A 24174-nucleotide genomic window follows, 5' to 3' on the forward strand; every position below is an offset into this window, starting at 1 on the left:
CGATCTCTTACCCCCTGTCAAAAAAGAAATAAAGAAAGAAAGAAAGAAAGAAAGAAAGTGAGGAAGGAAGAGAGGGTGAAAGGGAGAAAGGGAGGGAAGGAGGAAGGGAGGAAGGGCCTCCTACATGGGGTCCCCAGCCCTGCTGCCCAGAGCAGGGACTCTCCCTTTGTCCCGCCCCTTCCACACCCTGGACAGACAGATTCCTCTCAGTTCACTGAGAAGTAAAGCTCTTTCCACCTCAGGACCCTCAATAAACTACTCCTTCACCCGGGGACCTTTGAGCTCTTCCATTCCATCTGGAAGAATGTCCCCAACTACCTGTTTTCAGGTAACACCCACGCTCTCTTGAGTTTTTAAAAGATTGTGTTCGTTTTCAGTTTTGAGAGATTGATACAGAGAGATGAGCAAGCGAGGGAGAGAGACCTGCAGCCCTGTTCACCCTTTGTGAAGCTTCACTCCTGTAGATGGGACCTGGGGTGTGAACCGGGTTCTTAGTCCTGGCAATGTGTGTGACTCTCCCTCCCTTCAAGCCTCCAACAGCTCCTGTCTTTTCCTCAGAGTCAGCAACACAGCTTATGTTTCTGGGGCTTTTGAAAATATATATTTGTGGGGGTCAGGCGGTGGCGCAGCGGGTTAAGCGCACGTGGCCACAAAGCGCAAGGACCGGCGTAAGGATCCTGGTTCGAGCCCCCGGCTCCCCACCTGCAGGGGAGTCCCTTCGCAGGTGGTGAAGCAGGTCTGCAGGTGTCTGTCTTTCTCTCCCCCTCTCTGTCTTCCCCTCCAATCTCCATTTCTCTCTGTCCTGTCCAACAACAACGGCATTCATAAAAACAAGAATAATAACTACAATGATGAAACAACAAGGGCAACAAAAAGGGGAAAAAAATAGCCTCCAGGAGCAGTCGATTCTTGGTGCAGGCACCGAGCCCCAGAAATATCCCTGGAGATAAAATAAAAAATCAATAAAATAATATATGTATATATTTATATTTACTTATTATTGGATAGAGACAAATTAAGAGTGGAGGGGAGACAGAGAGACGCCTGCAGCCCTGCTTCTCCATGTGTGACACTTCCTCTCTGCAGGTGGGGACCGGGGACTTGTGCATTGTGATGTGTGCACTCAACCAGGTGCGCCACCACCTGGCCCCTCTTTCTGTGGCTGCTTAACAGATAATCCATCTCTCTCTCTCTCTACGTCACAAAAGAAACCAGAGCCTTGGTGTCTGTTTTGGCCAGGTCACCTAGTTTGAGTCCTGCACCCAGCTTATTATTGTTTATTAGCTTTTATTTTCCTTAAACTTATTCTTTTCAACAAAAGAGATACAGAGAGAAAGAGACAGGCACACAAACACGTACATGGAGGGCGGGGAGGGGGGCAAGAGCCCTGCTCAGCTCTGTCTGATGGTGATGCTGGGAACTGAAGCTGGGCCCTCAGTGTTTCAGGCAGGAAAGTCTTTTGCAGAACCATCATGCTATCTCCTCTGTATTATATTATTATTATTATTATTATCATTATTATTTCCCAGAGTCTTGCTCAGCTCTGTCTGATGGTGATGCTGGGAACTGAACCTGGGCCTTCAGCTGCTAGGGCAGGAGAGCCTTTTGCAGACCCATCATACTGTCTCCCCTTTCTTATTGTTGTTGTTATTGTTGTTATTATTATTGCCCAGAGCCACTTGCCCTACTTACTGTGGGGTTCACCCTTGCCTTCCTTAGAAGCCAGGTGGCCAGCCTACTCACTGTGGGGCGACCCCCAGCAGCAGGGGTACCCCCAGTCCACTCATTCTGGGGTGCCCTCCCAGAAGCCTTTAGCAGTTAGCCATCCACTCTCTGCCAGGTTGACCCATTCAGAAGCCGGGATACCCCAGCCCACCCTCGGGGTATCCCTTCCTCACCGTGGGGTCCCCCGCCCCGCAGATGCCCCACTTACTGTGGCAGTGCCGGACACGGTCTGGGCGCTGTCGGCGGTGGGCTCCTGTGTGGCGGGGTAGAGGCCCAGCTCGGGCACCGGCGTGGGCCCTGGGTACTCAGCCGCGGGGTGCGGGTGCGGGGTGGGGTACTCCGCGGGGATTCCGTTCTGGGGGGGTGCAAACTGGGCTGAGGCGTAAGGCTGAGCCATGGTGTCTGGGGCGGCTGCGGCTTCCTGGTTACCCTGCAGAGGCAGAAAGGAGACAGAGAGAGGTGGTGAGGGGAGGCTGCAGTAACCTCCCTCCACCCAGGGCTGGGGGCACCGTACCCCCAGACACCCCGAGGCCCCCACACACCCCAAGGCCCCCAGACACCCCGAGGCCCCCAGACACCCCGAGTTCCCCAGACACCCCAAGGCCCCACCCTTGCACCAACAGCCTGAGCTGAGCCCTCCCAGTTGACCTGCAGATCTGTAGTGTGCATGCACCCCCAGAGCACAAAGACGGGGTGAAGGCTCAGAAAGGGGGTGTCAGCCCCACTCTGGACCCCCAGTCTGCACTCTGTCTGCAGGGCTGCGGTTAGAGCTGACAGAAGCCCTGGGTCTGCAACCAGTGTGAGTGACTGAGAATGTACAAGGATGTGCGTCTGTGTGTGTGTGAGTGTCTGTGTGTGTGTGTGCAAGTGTGTGTGAACATACTCATAAGAAGAGATAATTTGGGAGTCAGGCGGTAGCACAGCGGGTTAAGCACGTGGTGCAAAGCACAAGGACAGGAATAAGGATCCCAGTTCAAGCCCCCGGCTCCCCACCTGCAGGGGAGTCCCTTCACAGGCGGTGAAGCAGGTGTGCAGGTGTCTATCTTTCTCTCCCCCTCTCTGTCTTCCCCTCCTCTCTCCACTTCTCTCTATCCTGTCTAACAATGATGACATCAATAACAACAACAATAACAATAACTAAAACAACAAGGGCAACAAAAGGGAAAATAAAGAAATTTTTTAAAAAAATTTTAAAAAGAAGAGATAATTAATCTTAGGGTTGGAGTTTAATCAAACTTTCCTATGACTGGCTCACATAATAGGGCAGGAGGCTTTTATTTTATTTTTATTTTTATTTATTTATTTATTTTATTTTATTTTTTATTGCTACTGTTGTAAATGACAGCTCTCTCCAATTAAAATTACTTATCAAGGCAAAAATAAGGAGTTGAAGTAAGACATTTATTGTTTTGCAAAAGGGTGTGCCACCAACAGGGACCATTAGGCAGCTATGCACCCCGCTCACCCTTCTCCCACCTATACCTGAGGCAGAACTGTCTCCTCCACCCCTGGGCTGGGCCTCAGAGCTCACAGTCTCCCCGCTGCCTACGTAGGGAAAGGGGTAAGAGAGTCTGAGGGTCTCTGCTGGAGGATTAGCAAGCACTGCCAGGAGCTGACTTCAAGAATAAAAAACTACTGGCCACAGGTGGTCACAGATAACAATTTGTAAAAAGAATTTTTGTACTAAACAGTCATTCTATCCATGTTCGTTTTAGAGAAGACCTAACCATCTCTCACACCTACCAAGGTTATGGCTGGGGCTCGGTGTGGGCAGTGCAAATCCACTGCTCCTGGCTACCTTTTTCTTTCTATTTCTATTGACTAGGACAGAGAAAAATTGAGAGGGCAGGGGGAAACGGAGAGGGAGAGAGACAGAGAGACACCTGCAGCCCTCACAAAGTTTTCTCGCTGCAGGTGGGGAATAGGGGCTTGAACCCAGGTCCTTGCACATGGTGACATGTGTACTCAACCAGGTGAACCGCTGCCTGCCCCCAGAGTTCTTTTTTTTTTTTTTTATGGTAACTGTGTGTGTATGATAGAAAGAGAGAGGGAAGGAGAGGGAGAGGGAGAGAAGGAGAGAGATCCCCAGTGCCAACGTGAAGTACTCAGACAGAAAGTTCAGAGCCTGACTTGGGCACAGATGAGACTCTCTGCCCCACCCCAGGCCTGTGCAGAAATAGCACCCTTCCCTGGGGAGACTCACCAGCCAGTACCTCTCCCCGCCCCTGCCCTGCCTCACTTTTCCTGGGTGCTGAGTATTACATAACCACTCACACTACAGATCCAGGCAAAACATGCAGTGTGATAATTGCAGTCAAGTTGAAAGAATTAAAAAAAAAAAATCATACTGGATTCAGATGCTTCCATTTCTGGAAACAACCATTTCTCTCCACCTCCTTCCTCACTCCCTGTAACTCCACCAACACACATACACACACTCACACACATATCAGGATCTGTAGCCCAGAGTTCTGGATTTTCCAAGATCTCCAGAGAAAGAATGAGAGAGAGAGAGAGAGAGGGCAATTAAGCACACCATAGTTGCCTCTCCCCAATCTGTGCTTCGCTCCATGGGACTTTCGCCCTGACATGACAGAACAAAAAAACGACACAGTCTCTCACCTCTCTTCAGTCTGGCCACAACGTTCTTCAGTCTTGGCCAAAGCTAAGGGGACAAACTCAGGGGGACGGGATGCACCCCTGTCAGAGCTGCCGTCAGGCCCAGGCTCACAGGCAGATGCTAAGCACCAGGCCATGCAGAGAAGTCAGGTGAGCAGTGAAAGGCAGTGGCCCAGTGCACCCACCCCAGCAGGCCTCTCCCTCCCTGTCCTCCCGCACCAGCCCCGAGAGCAGCTGTTCAAATCAGGTGAGGCCTGGGGGGTGGCAGTGGTGGCATACAGGACTTGCATGCCCACAGGCTCCCCTGCATGGCAGGGACCAGAGTGAGGCTGTGATTCTCGCTGGTAAGTAAATGAAGTCAGGGGCCATTGAGCACACCTGGGAGGATGCAGGTTCAAGCCCCCGGTCCCCACCCGGTGCCTCTCTGGATCAAAAGTTGACCTTATCCACTGCAAGACCAAAAGCGTCACCCAAGCATCTTATGGCAAGTCTCCTCAAGGGGACAGAGAGAGAGAGAGAGAGAGAGAGAGAGAGAAGTTGCAGATGGCGAGGTGTCCCTCCTCCTGCAGTAAGAAACAGGTGCCCAGCTCACCTAGGACACTGCAGGTCAAAACTCCCCCTCTTCCCAGCCTGGCTGGTCTCCAGGTCTCTCTTGAGTTCCAGACGCAGAGCCAACTCCTCCGGGAAGCTTTCTGAGCTTTATACTTGGTGTGTGTGTGTGGGTGTGGGGGGGGGGTGTCACATGGCCCTAAGTATGACCTGCTCTGTCTCTCATCTGCTAAGACCTAGCGGGGAGATGTGGCCCCTGTGGTGATTTTGAAGACCATACTGCTGTGTTTACATGCAGAGAAAGACAGAGGGGGCTGGGCGGGGGAGCTCCTGGTTAAGTGCACATAGTTCTAAGCACAAGGACACAGCCAAGGATCTGGGTCTGAGACCCCCGCCCCCCAACTGCAGGAGGGACACTTCACAAGCAGTGAAGCAGGTCTGCAGGTGTCTCTCTTTCTCTCTCCCTCTCTATCTCCCCCTCTCAATTTCTCTCTGTTCTAGCCAATAAAAATGGAAAAAGTGGCCCCCAGGAGCAGTGGATTTGTAATGTAGGCACCGAGCCCCAGAGATAACCCGGAGGCAGAGATAGATAGATAGATAGATAGATAAGAGAGGAGAGAGAGAGAGAGAGAGAAGAGAGAGATAGATAGAAGAAGGAAGAGAGGAGAGAGAGAAGAGGGAAGAGAGGAGAGATATAGAAGAGGAAGAGAGGAGAGAGAGAGAGAAGAGGGAAGAGAGAAGAGGGAAAAGAGGAGAGAGAGAGAGAGAGAGAGAAGGAAGAGAGGAGAGAGAAGAGGGAAGAGAGGAGAGAGATATATAGAAGAGGGAAGAGAGGAGAGAAAGGGAGAGGGGGGGAGAGAGAGGGAGAGAGTGAGAGATGGAGAGAGAGAGAGAGAGGGAGAGAGAGAGGAGAGAGAAGAGTACTGTGAAGCTCTGGAGCATTCAGAGAACCAGGGACTGGGCTGAGACCTCAAACATGCAAGTCCTGGGCTCGATGTGCTGAGCTGTCTCCCCGCCCACTGAGGCCAGTCAAACCTCAGCACACGACTTGCTGTGTCCTGAATCATGGGCTCCCCTCCCCTCCCTTCCTGCTGCTAAGTCCCTGCTGCAGGGAAATGGGGGCTGTGGCCCTGGAGTCAAGCATGGCACAGCCCCCCCTGGCCAGAACGGAGAATTTCTGCCATCTCATGCCTGAAGCCTGGCTCCAGAAGCTTCTGGAGCAATCTTGATAAAGTCCAGGGCCAGCTGGGGGTTATCCCAGAGCTAGGACGAAGCAGTGAGCTCTGGGACCTCAAGCATGGCAGCCAGGTGAAGGCAGGTGGCCTTGGAGTCCAGGGAACACCTGTTCCCAGAGTTCTCACACAGATGTTGCCACCGCCCCCCCCCCCCACACACACACAGTGTTACTGATTAACACTGACAGCCCTGCCAGAGAGACCCTAATTAACATTCCCAACATTTGCTCTTGGGGCTAATTGCAGCTACTATTTAATTAAGAGCATGCCACTTCCCGGAATTCCTTCTCACCTCTAATGGCCTCAGGGAGGGCTTGGGTTCCCTCCAGGGAGAGGTGCTGGGATTCTTAAACTCTGTAGTATTTCTGGGAAAACACACTCACATGGCAATTTTAGCCCCCACCCCCAGATCAGGCGAGGCTGGGCTAGGCATGCAGAGCAAGGGAGTTCACCCTCAGTGAGGCGAGGCCAGAGCTGGACACCTAGAGCAGCTTTCCCGCTGCGGAAGGAGTCTCCTGCCAGCCCAGTGCCTAGTCACCCCCCTCAGCTAAGTGACTGAGCACAGAGCTGAGAGCTAGTGCAGCCCGGGTTCCTGGGGACCGGCTTCTGCTCTGCACAGTGGCCCCCGCCCCCAGCCAAAACCACTGAGTGAGCATTTCAAGAGACTTTGCAAATCTGACGTCTCATTGTCCATGCTTGGGCTTTCCTGGATTACCACACCAACGCATGGGGGGAAAAATAAGAAAAGCAAACAAGAACACGAGCCTTTGTTTTAAGACTCATTGCTGCCTATTCAGAGTGGGGGAGAGAGAGAATGTGTGGGGGAGAGAGAGAGAAGAGACACTCCCCCCCAATCTCAGCCATTCTGTGAGCAGCTCACCGACAGCAAGAGATGTGGGGGCCCCCGTGCCCCTTCTGCGATGCCTCCACAGGCAAAGGGTGGGTCCCCAGGTTCCCAAGCTTCATTTAAACAAAACCCAGTCGAAGTCATCAAAGCCAAAAAAAAAAAAAAAGGGAAAAAATCCATTTCAATTTAAATATTTTAGTGAAGCATGAAATAGCCAGGGTATTATTGCTATTTTAAGAAAAACACCGTAATCTGACTATTTAGCACAGTGGTGTGGACACTGTGGCAGATTCCTTTCCTGGAGCCACTCCTCCAAACTGTTAGCTTTCTCCTGAGGAGGAGGATGGGGGGAGAGAAGGAGGAGGTGGAGAAAGAAGAGAAAGTGAGGAGGAGGAGGAGGAGGAGAGAAGAGAGAGAGAAGACAGAGGGGGAGAGAGAGAAGAGAGAGGAAGACAGAGGGGGAGAGAGAGAAGAGAGAGGAAGACAGCAGAGAGGGAGAGAGGAGGAGGAGGAGGAGGAGAAGAGAGGAAGAGAGAGAGAGAGAGAGAGATGGAGATAGCTACAGAGACTTCTTTCCTTCCATCCACCTCCTTTCTCCCCCTTCACTGCTGAGTGGTTGGTCACAGTGGTAGTTTTGGAGAGGTGAGAAGAAAGCGTCCAGCCCACCAGGCTGTCTCCAGACTAGAAGGCCAGCCAGGCTTCCGGCTGAGGGGCCAGGCCGCTCTCTTGTCAGAGCAGCTTCCAGAGGGAAACTTCTTGAGGCTCCTGACCCTTGTCTCCAGGAATCCACCTGTCTCTGCAAACCTCTTCTGGCTCAGAGTCGGCCTTCAGAATAAAGAAGCACAGAGACACCTGTCTAGGTGCCTGCTTGAAGCCACCAGTGTGGGGACCCCGCCAGGGGCTGAGGGGCAGCCCCCAGCCTGGCCGACATCGGCTGCTGCCTTTGGTTGCGTATCTGGAGCCTCTGGAGAGAAAGAGGGCTCTCAGAGCAAGGCTGCAGTGGCACCTGCCCCAGGCGAGCGAGCAGAGCAGGGCAAGGCAGAATCCCAGCATCCAGCACCCTGCGGCAGGGCCAGCTCGGCTGCTCACAGGGAGCAGAAAGCCTGGACACACATGCACACACATGCACACATATGCACACATGTGTACACACACACACACACACACACACGTGGCTGAATTCCTCTGGGGTCCTTCCCCTCCTCCCCCTGCCACTCAGCCAGCCCAGACGTCAGGCTCCAGCAGGCTCCATCCCCACCATCCCAGAGGGCAGAGAAATGCCTGCAGCCTGGCCCCATCCCTCCTTCCTGCTCCAGAAACTTGGCAGCTTTGCCAGTCCCACAGGGAGCATCTGCCTGAGCTGGGGTGGCCGACTCGCCAGGCTGACCCCTGACCCTCGACATCTGACTGCTCCCCAAGGCAGCCCCTGAGGGGACTGTCTCCCATCAACCCCAGCAGCCCGGCCATCGGTCACAGCTCTCACCCCTGCACCAGCTCCTGGCTGGCTTCTCAGGTTCTGGGCAGATGAGTCTATGAAGGGGGAGAAACACATGCACACAGAGAATCATATGCACACACACACAAAGACACACACACACACAGAGACAGACACACACACACACACAGAGACACACACACATACAGACACAGACACACACACACACACAGACACACACACACACACATAGACACACACACACACAGCACGACTACATTAAAAGCTACTTAAAAACATTAGCCAACTTGCCTCAGCAGGGCCCGGGGTGGGGATTTCTCATTCACTAAACACACGAAGCTAAGCCCATCAGGGAGGCCTCCCCAGCCCGTCTTGTTTTTAGTGTTGAAGAGGGACAGCCAGGTCTCAAGGCGGAGAGAGACCTGGGAGACGGGCGGGTGCTCAAAGACAAGAAGGGTGTCCGCAGGTGCAGACACTGACAAATACCCAGGTGGCTGAGGACAGGAGCAGGAAGGGCTTTCTGAGAAAGCTGTCTGGCCAGCAGGGGACAGCTTCAAAGCTGCAGCTAGTGAGGACATGGGCATGGGGGTGGCTCTGGTCCTAGGCACATCTTGGCTGTGGTGTGGGCTCCACTATTTGCTTGTGTTTTTCATTATTATTATTATTATTATTTTGTTTGTTTTTTTGCAGGACCAGATGACCTGTCAGCTCTGGCTGTTGGTGGTGCTGGGGAATTGAACCTGGAATCTCTGACATGTTCATAGCCCCTGACTGGATTTATTTATTTGCATCCAGGGTTATCTCTGGGACTCAATGCCAACACTACAAATCCACTGCTCCTGTTGGGCATTTGGTTTTTGTTTTTTTTTCCATTTCATTGGAGAGGACAGAGAAAAACCTGCAAGGGAAGGGGAGACCGAGAGGGAAAGGGAAGGACAGACACCTGCAGACCTGCTCTCACCACTTTTGAAACATCCCCCGTGCAGGTGGGGAGCAGGGGCTTCAAATCCCGTTCCTGGAGCAGGTCCTTGCACTTTGTACTACGTGCACCACCGCCCGGCCCTGACTGGCTTTTATTTACAAGTGGCTCCCAAGCTGACTGTGAGAATCAGAACAAACACCTGACCCACAGCGAGGACCCGGCTTCGGACGGTTCTAACTGATGAACCCAGGAGCAGAGGGCCTTACCTGGCTGCCTCCCTGTGGACCTACTGTCTCTCCCTACATCCTTGGCTTTCTTTTTCTCTCCGCTCCCGACCAGCAAGAATAAATGCTCTAGTCCCCATGCATGTGCATTACACACACACACACACACACACACACATCCACCGATTTTCAACACCAGATATGCCTCTTTATTTAAAACTGCAAAGACTTTCTTTTCCCTTTATTATCAAAACCACAACAGCCAGAGTTCAATGTCAAAACAATCACCATTTTAAGTGGGGCCTGTCTTTCTTTCTCTGTGGTGGAGGGAGCATTCCCAGGATCCCCGTCCAGCCAGGCCCGGGCATCCCCTCATCACAGAGCTACCCCACCTTCCTTTTCAGTGTGTCCCCCAGATGGTCTTTCTCCAAGGAGCCTCTCTGCTCTTTTTATTATATTTACTTTTTTAATTACCTCTTTTTATTTATTGGATAGAGACAGCCAGAAATCAAGAGGGAAGGGGGAGACAGAGAGGGAGAGAGACAGAGAGACACCTGCAGCCCTGCTTCACCACTCACAAAGCTTTCCCCCTGCAGGTGGGGACCAGGGGCTTGAACCTGGGTCCTTGTGCACCTGGCCCCGACCATAAGATTTTCTTGAGTACTGTGGGAACATCAGTCATCAAAGCGCCTTTATCTACAGTGAACAGAGCAGCGTCCCCCACATGACCCCAGGCCCTAGGACCCTCCATACTCCAATCCCCCTTCCGGGGGTGGTGGGCCTCCTGTCCACAGGACTAGTGAGTGCTAGCTTCCCAAACCGGCCAGACTTCTAAGCTCTGTATTGGCCTTGGGTTCAAATCCGACACCCACTCAACCAACACACATGTCTTGACTTTGTCCTGGCAATACCAACACACAGGAAAGCATTTCTTGGACAAAGGAGGCTGGGGCCAAGGTAAATAAACACAAGGACATAAGCGGATGAAGATAAGAAGTCCTGTTACAGCATCTAGCAAAAACAATCTGTGGCTTTTCACTCTCCCAGGCTCAGGAGAGAGGGAGAGAAGGAGAGAGGCAGAGGAGGAGAGAGGGAGAGAGGAAGGTCAAAAGTCACCTCACTGAGCTAACACCAGCCCCCAGAATCACCAAAAAGGCCGGCCGGGTGGAGCCAAGGAGGCGTCATGTCTGCCAAATGTTCTTCCCTGACTTGACTCTCCATTCGGAGCCGCAGAAGGCAAGACGAGATTGTTTTTCTGACTCCTTAAAAGTTGACTACAATCAGACATTTCTCGACCTTCTCGTGGTGCATCCCATGAATACCCATTTATTGGGGAAACTGACGATCCTTCCTAGCCAACTGAATCCACATGGATCCCAGTCACTTTCAAAGCCAGCAACAAGCAGACATCAGGTTCAACCTGACGCTGTTGACTGGCTACGGAAGAAGGGCAAACGCTAGAAGAAGACATTTCTGTCGCCTGGTACAGGTCAGGAGTCTCGGTGCAAAACCATTAAGGATGTTGTGTTTTCGCAGAGAGCTGAGCAACAGCCTCTGTCCACAGCAGCAGGACGGCCAGTCTCTGCCTTGACACCTTGTCCCCGGGACGTGGCGGCCCTGGCTTGCCCCTGAGACCCTTGTGGACACTGGGCAGCCCATCCCCTCCAGCTCGGGTGCTGTGCACTGTGTCCAGCTGCCTTTGGACACCGGTCTCCAGCTAGATGGCAAACCCCAGGAAGGCAGGAAGCTGCTCTGTTCCCCTCGTGCAGCCTCAAGTCCTCCCCACGTCAGGGCTCAGACCCACAGCACAGGGTGCCTTCCTCCACGGGAAAGGGCTTTGCAAATAGTCCTGTTGCCCCTTCTAAGCACCCAGCACCTCACGGTGCTGACAAACAAGGTCACCCACCCCTCATCAGCTGCTGCTAAGACATTCAATCTGGGAAACAGCCCAACACAAATACAGTTACCAGTAATCATAATAATAATAATAAATTTGTTTAAAGGGTCCAGGTGGTGGTGGTGAACACATTATAGTACACAAGGACCCAGGTTTGAGGCCCTGGTCCCCACCTGCACGAGCTGTTCCATATGTAATATTTCTCAGTTGTCCATATAACACTCTAAGCCCCACCTAGGTCCTCCTCTGCCATCAAGTTCCAGCACCTGAAGCCCCCCCCCCCCGACCTCAGAGTCCTTGACTTTGGTGCAATTTGCCAAACCCAGTCCAAGTTCTGCTTTGTATCTCCCCTTCTGATGTTATTTCTCAATTTCCTCCCATGAGTGGGGCCACCCCATCTTCCTCCTTCTCTTTCTGGCTCATCTCACTTCACAGGATTCCCTCAAGCTCCAAGCAAGACGGGTTGAAGAAAGTGACTTCACCCTCATTCCTCTATCTTGAGATCTAGAATGCAAGTGGGTCACTTCCAGTGATGATGACAATGACTAAGAATAACACTGTGGATAACAGTCTTCCTCTAAGTCCAAGGTGGGGGGGGTGCTGTGGACAGGGCCACCAGTGGACCATCTCATGCTGGAGAGGACCAGCATCTTGAGGCTGGGAAATACTCTGAAGCCATCTCCAGATGAGCATGATCACACTCCAGCAGGAACCCTATGCAACTCTGACCCCAAAACAGGAAGTTGAAAAAGAAAACTTAAGAGGAAGTTCCTACAAACCTATCCTGTTTCCTCCAGTGCTGATCTCCTGTATAACGACTGTTGACTACGTTTTTTAAAACCTTTTTTATTATCTTTATCTTTCGGATAGAGGCAGCCAGAAATCTGGAGGGGAAAGGAGCAGAAGAGAGAGAGAGAGGGAGAGAAGGAGAGAGAGAGAGCGAGAGGGAGAGAGAGAGAGAGAGGGAGAGAGATAGAGAGGGAAAGAGAGCGAGAGGGAGAGAGAGAGAGAGGGAGAGAGAGAGAGCGAGAGGGAGAGAGAGAGAGAGGGAGAGAGATAGAGAGGGAGAGAGATAGAGAGGGAGAGAGAGAGAGAGAGAGATCTGTAGCCTTGCTTCACCACTCGTGAAGCTTTCCCCTACAGGTGGAGACCGGGGGCTTGAACCTGGGTCCCTGTACACTCTAACATGTGCGTTCAACCAGGTGTGCCACCGCCTGGCCCCCATGATTTCTCACAGTCTAACCAGGATATTGCCATTGCTAGATTTGACTTTCCTGTGCTTGAGAGTCACGAGTGCCCAGGGCAGCAAAAGTTACGCCACTGTGTGTGTTCCGCGACCAGAACCATCACCCTCTCTCCACAGCCATCCTCCCCTGAGTGGCAGCTGGAGCGGCCCACCACCGTCACAGATAGAGCGGTAGGACAGAAGGGCAGAGGAACAGGCAGGGAACTACACCAGGGCTTACAAATATTAGCAGACGCTGTTTCCAGGAGGGAGGGAAAAGACCAAAAACAAAACAAAAAACAGATAAGCGGATTTTGAATAATAATTCACGAAGGATTTGCTACCTCCGGGGTATGAAGCAAGCCGTCAGCCTTACAACAGACTTTCATTTTCACAACCAACCTACTTTGACAGACTGGTACTTAGTAAAGAAGGAAACCAAACAAAAACAAAAACAAGGGAGAAAGAAGGGGTCAGGTGGTGGCTGACCTGTATGCCCCCAACCTCAAGGGCCTAGGTAAAAAGGAAGAGAGGAAAATCCATTCCCCTCACCACCAGCACCACAACTGTCAGGGTGAGATCAGCATCCAACTCATATCAAGATGAATTCCCGTCATCCCCGCCACTGCGGAGACAGTGAGGCTGAACAGATTCCCGGACGGAAAAGGATGGATGGGTACTGTTCTCTTTGCTACCCTGTCTACTGTGCCGTCGCCCAGAGGATGTGATTTGAGGACACGTCTGCCAGGCTCTGTAGAGAGAGATTCTCTGCTTGCCTCTAGAATGGGAAATTGTCACAGGGGTGAGGTGGTATCTCATTGTTATCTTGATTTACATTTCTCTGACAATAAATGCCTTGGAGCATTTTTTTTCATATGTCTTTTGCCTTTTTTTTTTTTTTTTAAATCTCTTCTCTGGCGATGAGATACCACTTTACCCCTGTGAGAATGTCAGACATCAGAAACAACAGCAGCAAATGCTGGGGAGGCTGTGGGGACAAGGGAACCCTCCTGCACTGCCGGTGGGAATGTCAATGGGTCCAACCTCTGTGGAGAACAGTCTGGAGAACTCTCAGAAGGTTAGAAATGGACCTACCCTAGGACCCTGCAATTCCTCTCCTGGGGATATATCCTAAGGAACCCAACACATCCATCCAAAAAGATCTGTGTGCACCTATGTTTATAGCAGCACAATTTGTAATAGCCAAAACCTGACTATCCAAATGTCCGAAAACAGATGAATGGCTGAGAAAGGTGTGGTCTATAGACACCATGGAATACTACTCAGCTATGAAGAATAATGAGTCCACCTTCTTCGACCCTTCTTGGATGGAGCTTGAAGAAATCCTGTGAAGTGAGATCAGACAGAAAGAGAAGGAGGAAGATGGGGTGGTCCTATCCATAGACAGAAGTTGAGAAATAAGATCAGAAGCAAAGCAGAACTTGGAGTTGGAGTATTGCACCAAAGTAAAAGACGGGGAGGGGGGTAGTTTTTTAAGCTCCTTTATGGGGGGGGGCGTTGGGACATAGATCTATCTATGGTGGTAGGAATGGTGTTCATGTATATGTCTATTAGCCTTTAGTCTCATAAGTGAGTATTTGTTAAAAATTAATAATAGAGGGGTAGGGTGGCACACCTGGTTATGCACCAATGTAACAAGGCACAAGGACCTGGGTTCAAGCCCCAGGCCCCCACCTGCAGGGGGAAAGCTTTGCAAGTGGTGAAGCAGGGCTGCAGGCATCTCTCTGTCTTTCTCCCTCTCTATCTTTCCTTTCCTCTCTCAATTTCTGGCTGTCTCTATCCAATAAATAAATAAAGATAATAATTTTTTTAAAAAATTAAAATGGTGAATTGACAGACCAGTTGTGAGACAACTCTCTGTATAAGGGAGGAGGCCACTCTTCCTCAGGCAGCCTGGAGCCTGGAGGGAGCCTGGGGGTAATGCTGAGCAGAGTGGTCGCCAAGGACGCCACCAGCGGGGGTGCGTCTGCAGTGAGGTGGGCGGGCTCGGGGCACCAAGTCACACAGAGATGATGATGATGATGATGATGATGGAGAGAACTATATCCCTCCCCACGGGGTGCCTGGTCAGGGACAGGCAGGCTGCATTCACACCCCCAAGAACAGACACTAGCAGGCCACGCCGTGGACCTGCACGTGGGGCGATGCAGAGTGACCCCTTCACACAGAGCATTGCACCCCCAATCTTGCATCTCTGGTCCCTTCTCAAAACCGCACGTCGGAGCACAGCCTACAGAAACCAGGATCCTCAGAAGACAAGAGGCCTCACCACCACCTGCTCTCCCGGCCGAGTCTACAAGGAATCTGCAAAACCAGACATTCAGTACACACCTAAGACCTCCCAGTTCCTGCAGGTGACTACTGCAGGCCTCTCCCAAGACAGGACAAGCTTAACAAGGAGCTGGGCCTGGCCCGGGACACTTTGAAGGTTCCCCTTGTCTTCTTTCTCCTTGTCTTCTGTAGCTTGTGGGCAGGTGTTGGGCATGATAAGTATCTGTCAGCTTGCCTTCACCTCCCGTGGAGATAGGTGTCTGATCTAGTTACCGCAACAGGCAAAGATGATAAAAGATGACCTTGCCTTTCATTGTGTGTTGCATAAGTCTTAGCGGCTAATAGTTTGCCAACTAGGACAAAAAAAAGGTCTGTCATAAGATGAATCAGAGTTGGACCTGGAAGAAATCAGGAGAGCCTGCCAGAAAGCAAGGGCAATGGACTTTCCACATAGACAAGAACTTGATTGTTTGTTTTTTGCCATCAGAGTTATCACTGGGGTGCCTGCACTATGAATCCACCACTCCCAGAGGCAATTTTTTCTTTTGTTTTTTCTTTTCTTTTTTTCTTTTTGCCTCCTGGAGGCTATTTTCTCCCTTTTGTTGACCTTGTTTACTGTTGTTATTATTATTATTATTATAGTTGTTGCCATTGCTGTTGTTGTTGGATAGGACAGAGAGAAACGGAGAGAGGAGGGGAAGACAGAGAGGGGGAGAGAAAGACAGACACCTGCAGACCTGCTTCACCGCCTGTGAAGCGACTTCCCTGCAGGTGGGGAGTTGGGGGCTTGAACTGGGATCCTTGTGCCGGTCCTTGTGCTTTGCGCCACGTGCGCTACCGTCCGACTCCCTTTTCTTTCTATTTTTCTTTGACAGGACGGAGAGCAATTAAGAGGGGAAGAGAGATAGAGAGGGAGAGAGAAAGCTAGACACCTGCAGCCCTGCTTCATCGCTCTGGAAGCCTTGTTCCCCCTGCACGTGGGAAGTAGGGGCTCGAACCCAGGTCCTTGCACATGGCAATCTGTGTGCTTAACCAGCGTGTCACCATCCTGCCCATGGCAAGAACTTGACATACATGGGGTTGTTTCAGTAGCAAAGAACCCGGCACCTTCTGATGGCAGGTACAGAGTGGGACTGGGGGGACAGTGCTGAAGAGGATAAGCACCTCAGGAGCCACAGTGGCCACAGCCTGGCCGGAGTCCCAGGAGAGGCCAACCCTCCAGTGCCGGCCACAGGAAGAGATGCTGAGGAGGAGGGAAGGGCTTCGCTGTCCCCCGACGGTTTACCAGGAAGGACAGCTCGGAAGAAGAACAGACAGGCAGACTCATTGCAGAAGGCAAAGCAGGTGGCAAGGACTCAGGTGCCACGTGGTAGTGTGGGGAGGGTTGAATGCCATTGGATGGGGACCGTGTCATGCCTCGAGTGGCAGAATCCAAGGGACGGGAGAAGAATGGGGCTAGGCCATTCGCAGACTCGTGGGAGCTAGAGCCCGGCAGGCGGGGAGAGGCCCAGAGGCTACCAAATTGCAAGGTCTATCCTTTCTCTGAGAGCGGAGACCGAGAACCACTTCCGAGTCACCACACCACTACACCGCCTTGTCTTGTCGCCAAAACCATCAGAGGAGACAGGCTAAGTCCGCCAGTGGGCCTCCTCACCGCACTCAGGAGAACTCGGCCAGCGCTAGAGCGAGAGGTCTCTTGGGAGCACCTCCACACGGCCTGTTTGCACACCAGAAGCAAGGTGCCTGGTGCTGATACCCACTTAATCAGAAGCCGGAGCCCAAGTGAGTCAGCGCTGGAGGTCGAAGAGCTACAGCACATCCTGCCTGAGATCCCCACCATGCGCACACGCCCATCGCAGCCATCTGCACCCCGAGGTTTTCATCCCTATCCTGTTACCGTTTCTGTTTTCCAATGACCATATCTGGCTGTATCAGGATGCCTGTTTGCATGATGCAGCTCTGGGCGTCCTGGATGCCCACCTCATTAAACTTGACATGAAGAATAAGAAGGCTGAACACATTGACATTATGCGAATTGAAATTCTCAGAACAAAGGGGAGATAAAACTTTATTGGCCTTACTGAGGCAATGCAGCACAAGTCAGCAGGAGCAAGTTCCTATTAAAGTTATAACGTCTTTCTTTCTTTCTTTTTTTTTTTTTTTTTCCTAAAGACATTAAGTGTAGGGGGATTGCAAGGGAAGATCCCCCATCTCCCTCCATGAAATGTCAACTTCATGAGCACACATGAAGTCACACAAAGGTCTTTATGCCCATGAGAGTCACACAAAGGTCTTTATGCCCATGACCCTCAGCTCAAGTGCCACCTGAGAACAGAAAACCTTGGGTTCTTCACACATATCTCCTCAGTGTATCAGTGATGCTTTTCTGTAGCTCAGGGTCTAGGGGCCAGTTTATGGCTCTCTGTCCAGAGGAGAGGTGAGCTGAATGGGCCACAGGGCTTGGTGTAGAGCAGGAGAAAACTGACTGAGAAAGGAAGCGATTTTGCAACTGTCAAAGTGGACCCAAGGAAGAGAGGTTTTTTTTTTTTTTTTTTTTAAAGAAATATAGGAGAGATTTGCCTTATTTTTTTATGAGAGAACTGGCCTCAGGGTGTAATACTGTATTCAGGTACCAGAAAAAAAAGAAGCCTGGTAAAAAATAAAGATGAAAAAGTGGAATCAGTGTGACTAACCTAAGACATTCAAGTCAATGTATCCATCCAACTCTGTGACAGCTATGTCCAACAAAAACCAAGGCTAATGGAAATTGGAGAACTTTAAATTGAAAGGTTTTTAGGGTGTAACTTTAAACTAGTTTCAGAGGCAATGGTGTGGCATGTGTTTCTGTGTACCTATCTATTTTCTTCAAACAGAAAGAATATTCTCATAAATTCCCCGACAAAGTAATCAAAAGTCTATCTTTAGGATCATTTTTAAATATTTTATTTATTTATTACTGGGTAGAGACAGAGAGAAATTGAGAGGGGTGGGAAAGACTGAGAGGGAGAGAGACAGAGAGACACCTGCAGCCCTGCTTCACCACTTATGAAGCCTTCCCCCTGCAGGCAGGAACCGGGAGCTTGAACCTGCATCCTTGGGCACTGCAATGTGTGCGCTCGACCAGGTGAGCCACCGTCTGGCCCCAAAGACTGTCTTTCTACTTGGGTAGCTGACTGGAGTTCATTGAATGCCTGGTGTTGGGAGGTGGACTAACCCCAATTTCAGTGTTGAAGTCGCACTCCACAGACTAGGAATAGGGTAGTTTCTGATGGTGTGAGTTAAGTAAAAAAATAAAAATGAAGTTGCGTAGAGCAGAGTGGGTCCCCAGGCTGAGTTGCACAAATCTCTCTCTACACACACGTGCAAGGCCATATGGAGGCGACCGTAGAGACCCGGTGATATTTCCACAGGTCAAGGGAGAAAAGAGACTGCCAGCAAAACTTGGGGAGTGGAGAAGGGCACGGCGCAGATTCTTCCCGCAAAGCTCAAGTTCCAACCCTTCCGACATCTCGCCTTTGAACTGACACCCTCCACAGGTTTGAGTCAGCCCATTTCTGATTTTTTTTTTTTTTTTAGTTATCAAATCTTTCCTTTAAACTTTTTTTTATTGAGTTGGACCAGGTGGTGGCACACCTGGTTGAGCGCACATGTCACAGTGTGCAAGGACCCAGGTTCGAGCCCCTGGCCCCCACCTGCAGGGGGGAAGCTTCATAAGTGGGGAAGCAGGGCTGCAGGTGTCTCTTTGTCTCTGTCCCTCTCTGTCACCCCCTTCCCTCTCAAGTTTTGTCTCTATCCAACAAATAAAGCTTAAATTTTTAAAATTTTATTTATTAGATAGAAACAGAGAGAAAGCTAGAGGAATGTGGCAGACAGAGAGGGAAAGAGACAAAAAAAAAAAACAAAAAAACATCTGCAGCCCTGCTTCACTACTCCTAAAGGTCTCCCCCTGCAGGTGGGGACCAGGGGCTTGAACATGAGTCCTTGTGCACTGTAATGTGTGCGCTTCACCAGGTATACCACCACCTGCCTCCTCAACCCATTTCTGTCCCTTAAGCCATCCAGTTTGTGGGATCTGTCATGCTGTCCCCAGGACAAGATGGCACCTACTATGGTCTGGTCCCTGGAGTTGCAGAATATTCCAGTTTGACACCTCCACTTCCTCAAAGCACCAAAATGAACATCTTCAGAAATGACCTAACAAAAATAGGAGTCCTCAAGCAGGCACCCTGATTCCCACATGGTCCCTCTCACCTGTTCTTTGCGATCCTAAAACTCTAGAGTTGACCTGACCCTTCGTGTACCTTTTTAACATCGACCACAAGACAGCGTTCACAGCAGGCCCCTTCCCGAGAGAGAGAACGTCACTTTCACTTTACCAAACCCGACAGAGTTCCCAAGGCTCAAGAATCTGTCTAGAGTACCTATTTGGGGACAAGAGAGGCGAAAGGCTTTCAGAAGCTTATTTTAGCTCTGTGTGAAATCAACTGGCTAATATTTATACCGGGGAGCTCTCTGTAAAGATGAAAATAAAAATCTCTCTACAAATAGCCCACAGAGCTAGATGATGACAGTGTGTGAGGTCAGGAGAGGGTCTGGGACAGGGGAGCAGATGCTCAAGGTAGAATCAGTTACTCCAAGTCAGAGTTTGCTCTGCAGGGTCACCCACTGGATTGGGTCAGAAAGAAAATGGTCCTTTTTCTAGTGACAGATGGAAGGGTGTCTTTCATTCATTCATCCATTCATTCATTCATTCATTCATTCATTCAAGATTCAGTCCATTGAGTCTGAGCAGGAAGAAATTGTTTTTATTATTATTATTATTATTTCTAGACACATGGCAAGATGCCTTCTCCCATCCATCCATTCATTCATCCATCCATTCACTCAATAACTATTTCTTGACTATATTTCAGGTACTGGGATATACATTAGAGATACTCAGGGGCCAGGCAGTGGTGCACCTGGTTCAGCACACACAGTACAGAGCTCAAGGAGCCAGGTCCAATCCCTACTGTGGGAGAAAGCTTCACATGTGGTGAAGTAGGGCTGTAGGTCTCTATTTTGTCTCTTTCCCTAATATCTCTCCCCCTCAATTTTTTCTGTCTCTATCCTATAGTAAATAAATACATAGTAATAAAATAAAAAAGAAATGCTTTAAAAATAGTGGTTGATCCCTGATATTCTCAGAACCAGAACTGCTTTTTGCATTATTATGAAAATCACTTGGACATGAGAGTGAAAAAAAAAAGGACCATTTCAGAGTAAGATTAAAACATGGATATACTATAATTAATTCATAAGGGCAATGAATGGTCAAAGCAAGTGCTGTGGATTTTATAAGTCCCAGCACAGATTATCATAAAAGGCAGAAGATCCGTTCTAATTCAGAGATGGAAGGTGGATGGAATAGGTCTTGAAGGACTCAGTGGCTCAGAGGAGGCTGCAAGGAGCAACAGGCTGAGGTAGCAGAATTCAACAGGCACTGAGGGGTGCACAGAGCTCAGGGGCAGCCTGGCTGGGGCGTGTGCATGTGTGACAAGACACGAGGCTAAGAAATAGTGCTGAAGGTGTAGGGAGGATGGCCTGTCACACTAATAATTTGTTTGAAATTTTATTTAGTTATTTACTACTGGATAGAGACAGAGAGGAATTAAGAAGGGAGGGGGAGAAAGAGAGGGAAAGGGACAGAGAGACACCTGTAGCCCTGCTTCACCACTCCTTCACAGCTGTCCCCCTGCAGGTGGGGATCAAAGGCTGGAACCTGGGTCCTTGCACACTGTAATGTGTACACTCAACCAGGTGCACCACTACCTGGCCCTAAAAATAGTCTGATTTGGGTCCCTTTGGAGCCTTTCAGGAAGACAGTGCAGTATGATCAGACTTAAGTTACCGAAGGACCACCTACCCTATTGGCTCATGGACCGGAGGGTGTAAACAGTGGACACCAGGGGGGAGGACAGAGATGTCAGTGGAGGATCATGAGACAAATTGCAAGGCAGGGGCAGATGTCACAGGCCCCCTTTCAAGACTGTCTCTCATCAGTGATGAAACCAAGGGTTCACGTTTTTTCTTCTGCACATTTCCCTGTATCCAGTTAAAAAGAGCTATTGAAAACAGCAACATTCATCATCATCATCGTCATCATCATCATCATCATCACTTGAGACTGGGTTCTCTCACCACTTGGGATGCTTTTACAGAGAGAGACAGAGAGACAGACAGACAGAGAGACAAAGCGATAGCACTTCCCATGGTGTGCCAGAGTTTGAGGCCACACCGAATGTAGCAAGGCACCCACCCTTCTCAGAGAGCTCTCTCTCCGACTCCGAACTCGTATTTTCACAGGAATTCAACGAGCAGTTTTCCTACTCCAAAGATAAGTGGAACAGTTCCATGACCTAAGATAACCGATGTCGTGTTCTGGAGTTTTCACTAGCAAACACTGCAGTCGGCAAACTACACAAGTAAAAGAAGGTTGGGGAGGTGACTCAAGGAAAGAGTTTATGCTTTGCATGTGTGCGGCTTCAAGTTTGGTCCCAGGTACAAGTGACATAGCATTGCACACACGCACATGCACACGCACACACACCTGTATTAAGAATTGCACTGCTGGGAGTTGGGCAGTGGCTCAGCGGGTTAAGCGTACTTGGTGCAAAGCGCGAAGACCTGCGGAAGGATCCTGGTTCAAGCCCCCGGCTCCTCACCTGCAGGGGAGTCACTTCACGGACGGACGGTGAAGCAGGTCTGCAGGTGTCTGTCTTTCTCTCCCCCTCTCTGTCTTCCCCTCCTCTCTCCAATTCTCTCTGTCCTATCCAACAACGAACAACATCAATAACCACAACAATGTTAAACAAGGGCAACAAAAGGGAAAATAAATAAATATTAAAAATTAAAATAAATAAATAAATTTTAAAAAGAATTGTACTGCTTGGAGCTGGGTGGTGGTACACTTGGTTGAGGACACACGTTACTATAGTAAGGACCCAGGTTCAATCCCCAATCCCCAATGAGGAAGCTTCACAAGTGGTGAAGTAGTGTGGCAGGTGTCTCTCCCCTTTCTCTCCCCGTTCACTCTCCATTTCTCACTGACTCTATCCAAAATAAATAAAGACTTTGTGGGAGTCGGGCTGTAGCGCAGCGGGTTAAGCGCAGGTGGTGCAAAGCACAAGGACCAGCATAAAGATCCCGGTTCGAGCCCCCGGCTCCCCACCTGCAGAGGGGTCACTTCACAGGCGGTGAAGCAGGTCTGCAGGTGTCTGTCTTTCTCTCCCCCTCTCTGTCTTCCCCTCCTCTCTCCATGTCTCTCTGTCCTATCCAACAACAAGGACAGCAATAACTACAACAATATAACAACGAGGGCAACAAAAGGGAATAAATAAATAAAATAAAAAAATAAAAATAAAGATTTTGGCAGAACTAGAGTGGTGACCCATTGGGGTGGAGATGGGACACAGACTTTTGGTGATGGGATTATTAAAAAAGAAGAAGGAAAAGGAGGAGAAGGAGGAGAAGGAGGAGAAGGAGAACAACAAAAACAACTTTGATGGTGGGTGTGGTGTGGAACTCTTACACTGTAATCTTACAGTCCTGTAACACACTCTGTAGAACAAACAACAAATAAAAAATCGAGTCCCTATCCCCATACTTGACACAAAATAAACATCGAGCATATGTGTTGTCATAGCGATGACATCTGAGCTTTTGTTATTTAAAAGACAGAGTGTGGAGAGGACACTGTGCAGTTGGTTAGGAAAATTTTCCAGGAAAAAAAAAAATCATGGAAACCCAGCTGGGGGGAAAGGAGCAGGCTGAGGGAGCAGAGATTAGTTTGAGTCATCACACCCACGATCACAGAGTGGGCTCAGAAAACAGCACTCTGGCCCCCGACAGCAGGGAGAGCAGAAGAGAGTCCTCTCCGAACCGCAGCTTCTGCTTTGCAGACTGAGCTCTGGTTCTGAGGCCCCGACAGGCATCGAGGAGCCGGTCTGGTCACCTGCGTACTCAAACCATCATCCCTGAGCATTCAGCCTGCCGCAGCAAAGACCATATTCCAGGGAGGCCCTGTCCCCTAAGACTCCCCAAGATGGCGATGTCACCTGTCTGTGCTGCCTGGTGGAGCAGACACGGGGCACACATGGCAGGTGGGTAATGTGATAGAGAGACCCAATTGCTAGTTTCACTTAGTGTTGACCAGTTAAAATAGCCCAATGCTCTTCTTTCTGGACGTCTGGTCATGAGTGAGAGTATCCCGTCTTCACCCTTCTCTTTCTGGCTGATGTCACTTCACAGGATTCCTTCATGCTCCATCCAAGAAGAGGGGAAGAAGGTGAATCCAGCATTTTTAATAGCTGAGTAATATTCCATGGTGTATCTAGACCACAACTTGCTCAGCCCCTCATCTGTTGTGGAACACCTGGTTACTTCCAGGTTTTGGCTATTACAAATTGTGCTGCTTTGAACACAGGTGCACACAGATCTTTACGGATGCCTGTGTTTGGTTCCTTAGGAGGAGAAGAAGGAAAGATACAAAGCAAAACTTGGACTGAACTGGGGGTATTGCATCAAAGTAAAGGCCTATGTGGTAGTGGTGATGGTGGTGGGGGTGTTCAGGCCCTGGGACAATTTGGTGGAGGAGGACCTTGGTGGGAGGTTAGTGTGTTATGTGGAAAACTGAGACATGTTATACATGTACAAACTACTGTATTTTACTGTTGACCATAAACCATTAATCCCCCCATAAAGAAAATATATAAATAGCCAATGTGGACCTTGACTGTGAAAAGTATCTAGAAAAACAAGATGAAACGATGCTCGGAGAGAAATGATCACATACACAGAGTCGCTCAAAAAAGCTGCACACGTCTGCACCAGGGCCAGGAGGTGCAAGGCCTCTGAGGCCTTGACCCCGTCCTCTCATCTGCACCCCCTTACTCGTATTTCACACATGACTCTAACAGTCTTCTGATGAACAAATGACTTCCAGAGGCCTGAATTCTATGCCATTTTGGACCACGTGAGGACTCACTGCCGAAGGCACCAAGCAGATAGAGGCCATGTTAAGTAGCCAGTGCAGTGGAGAACCTTTAGCACCTCTGAGCATGGTGAGCTTAGTGCTGGGTGCTGATCTGGTTCATGACCAGCAGGCATGACACAGAGTGAGATGAGGAGAGAGAAGTAAGTACA

General features: G+C 50.1%; 1 protein-coding gene across 23 annotated transcripts in view; it reads right to left on the reverse strand.

The window, feature by feature from the left end:
- Positions 1 to 24174, reverse strand: part of RBFOX1 (RNA binding fox-1 homolog 1) — a 1765566-nt gene that overhangs the window by 153921 nt on the left and 1587471 nt on the right. For all 23 annotated transcript variants that reach the window (XM_060172406.1, XM_060172410.1, XM_060172405.1 and 20 more), the window contains one exon: positions 1934 to 2155. In XM_060172406.1, coding sequence (XP_060028389.1) covers positions 1934 to 2155 — 222 coding nt within the window. The remainder of the gene's footprint in view (positions 1 to 1933; positions 2156 to 24174) is intronic.

Source organism: Erinaceus europaeus, chromosome 15 (genome assembly GCF_950295315.1).
Source record: "Erinaceus europaeus chromosome 15, mEriEur2.1, whole genome shotgun sequence".
Lineage (NCBI taxonomy): Eukaryota > Metazoa > Chordata > Mammalia > Eulipotyphla > Erinaceidae > Erinaceus > Erinaceus europaeus.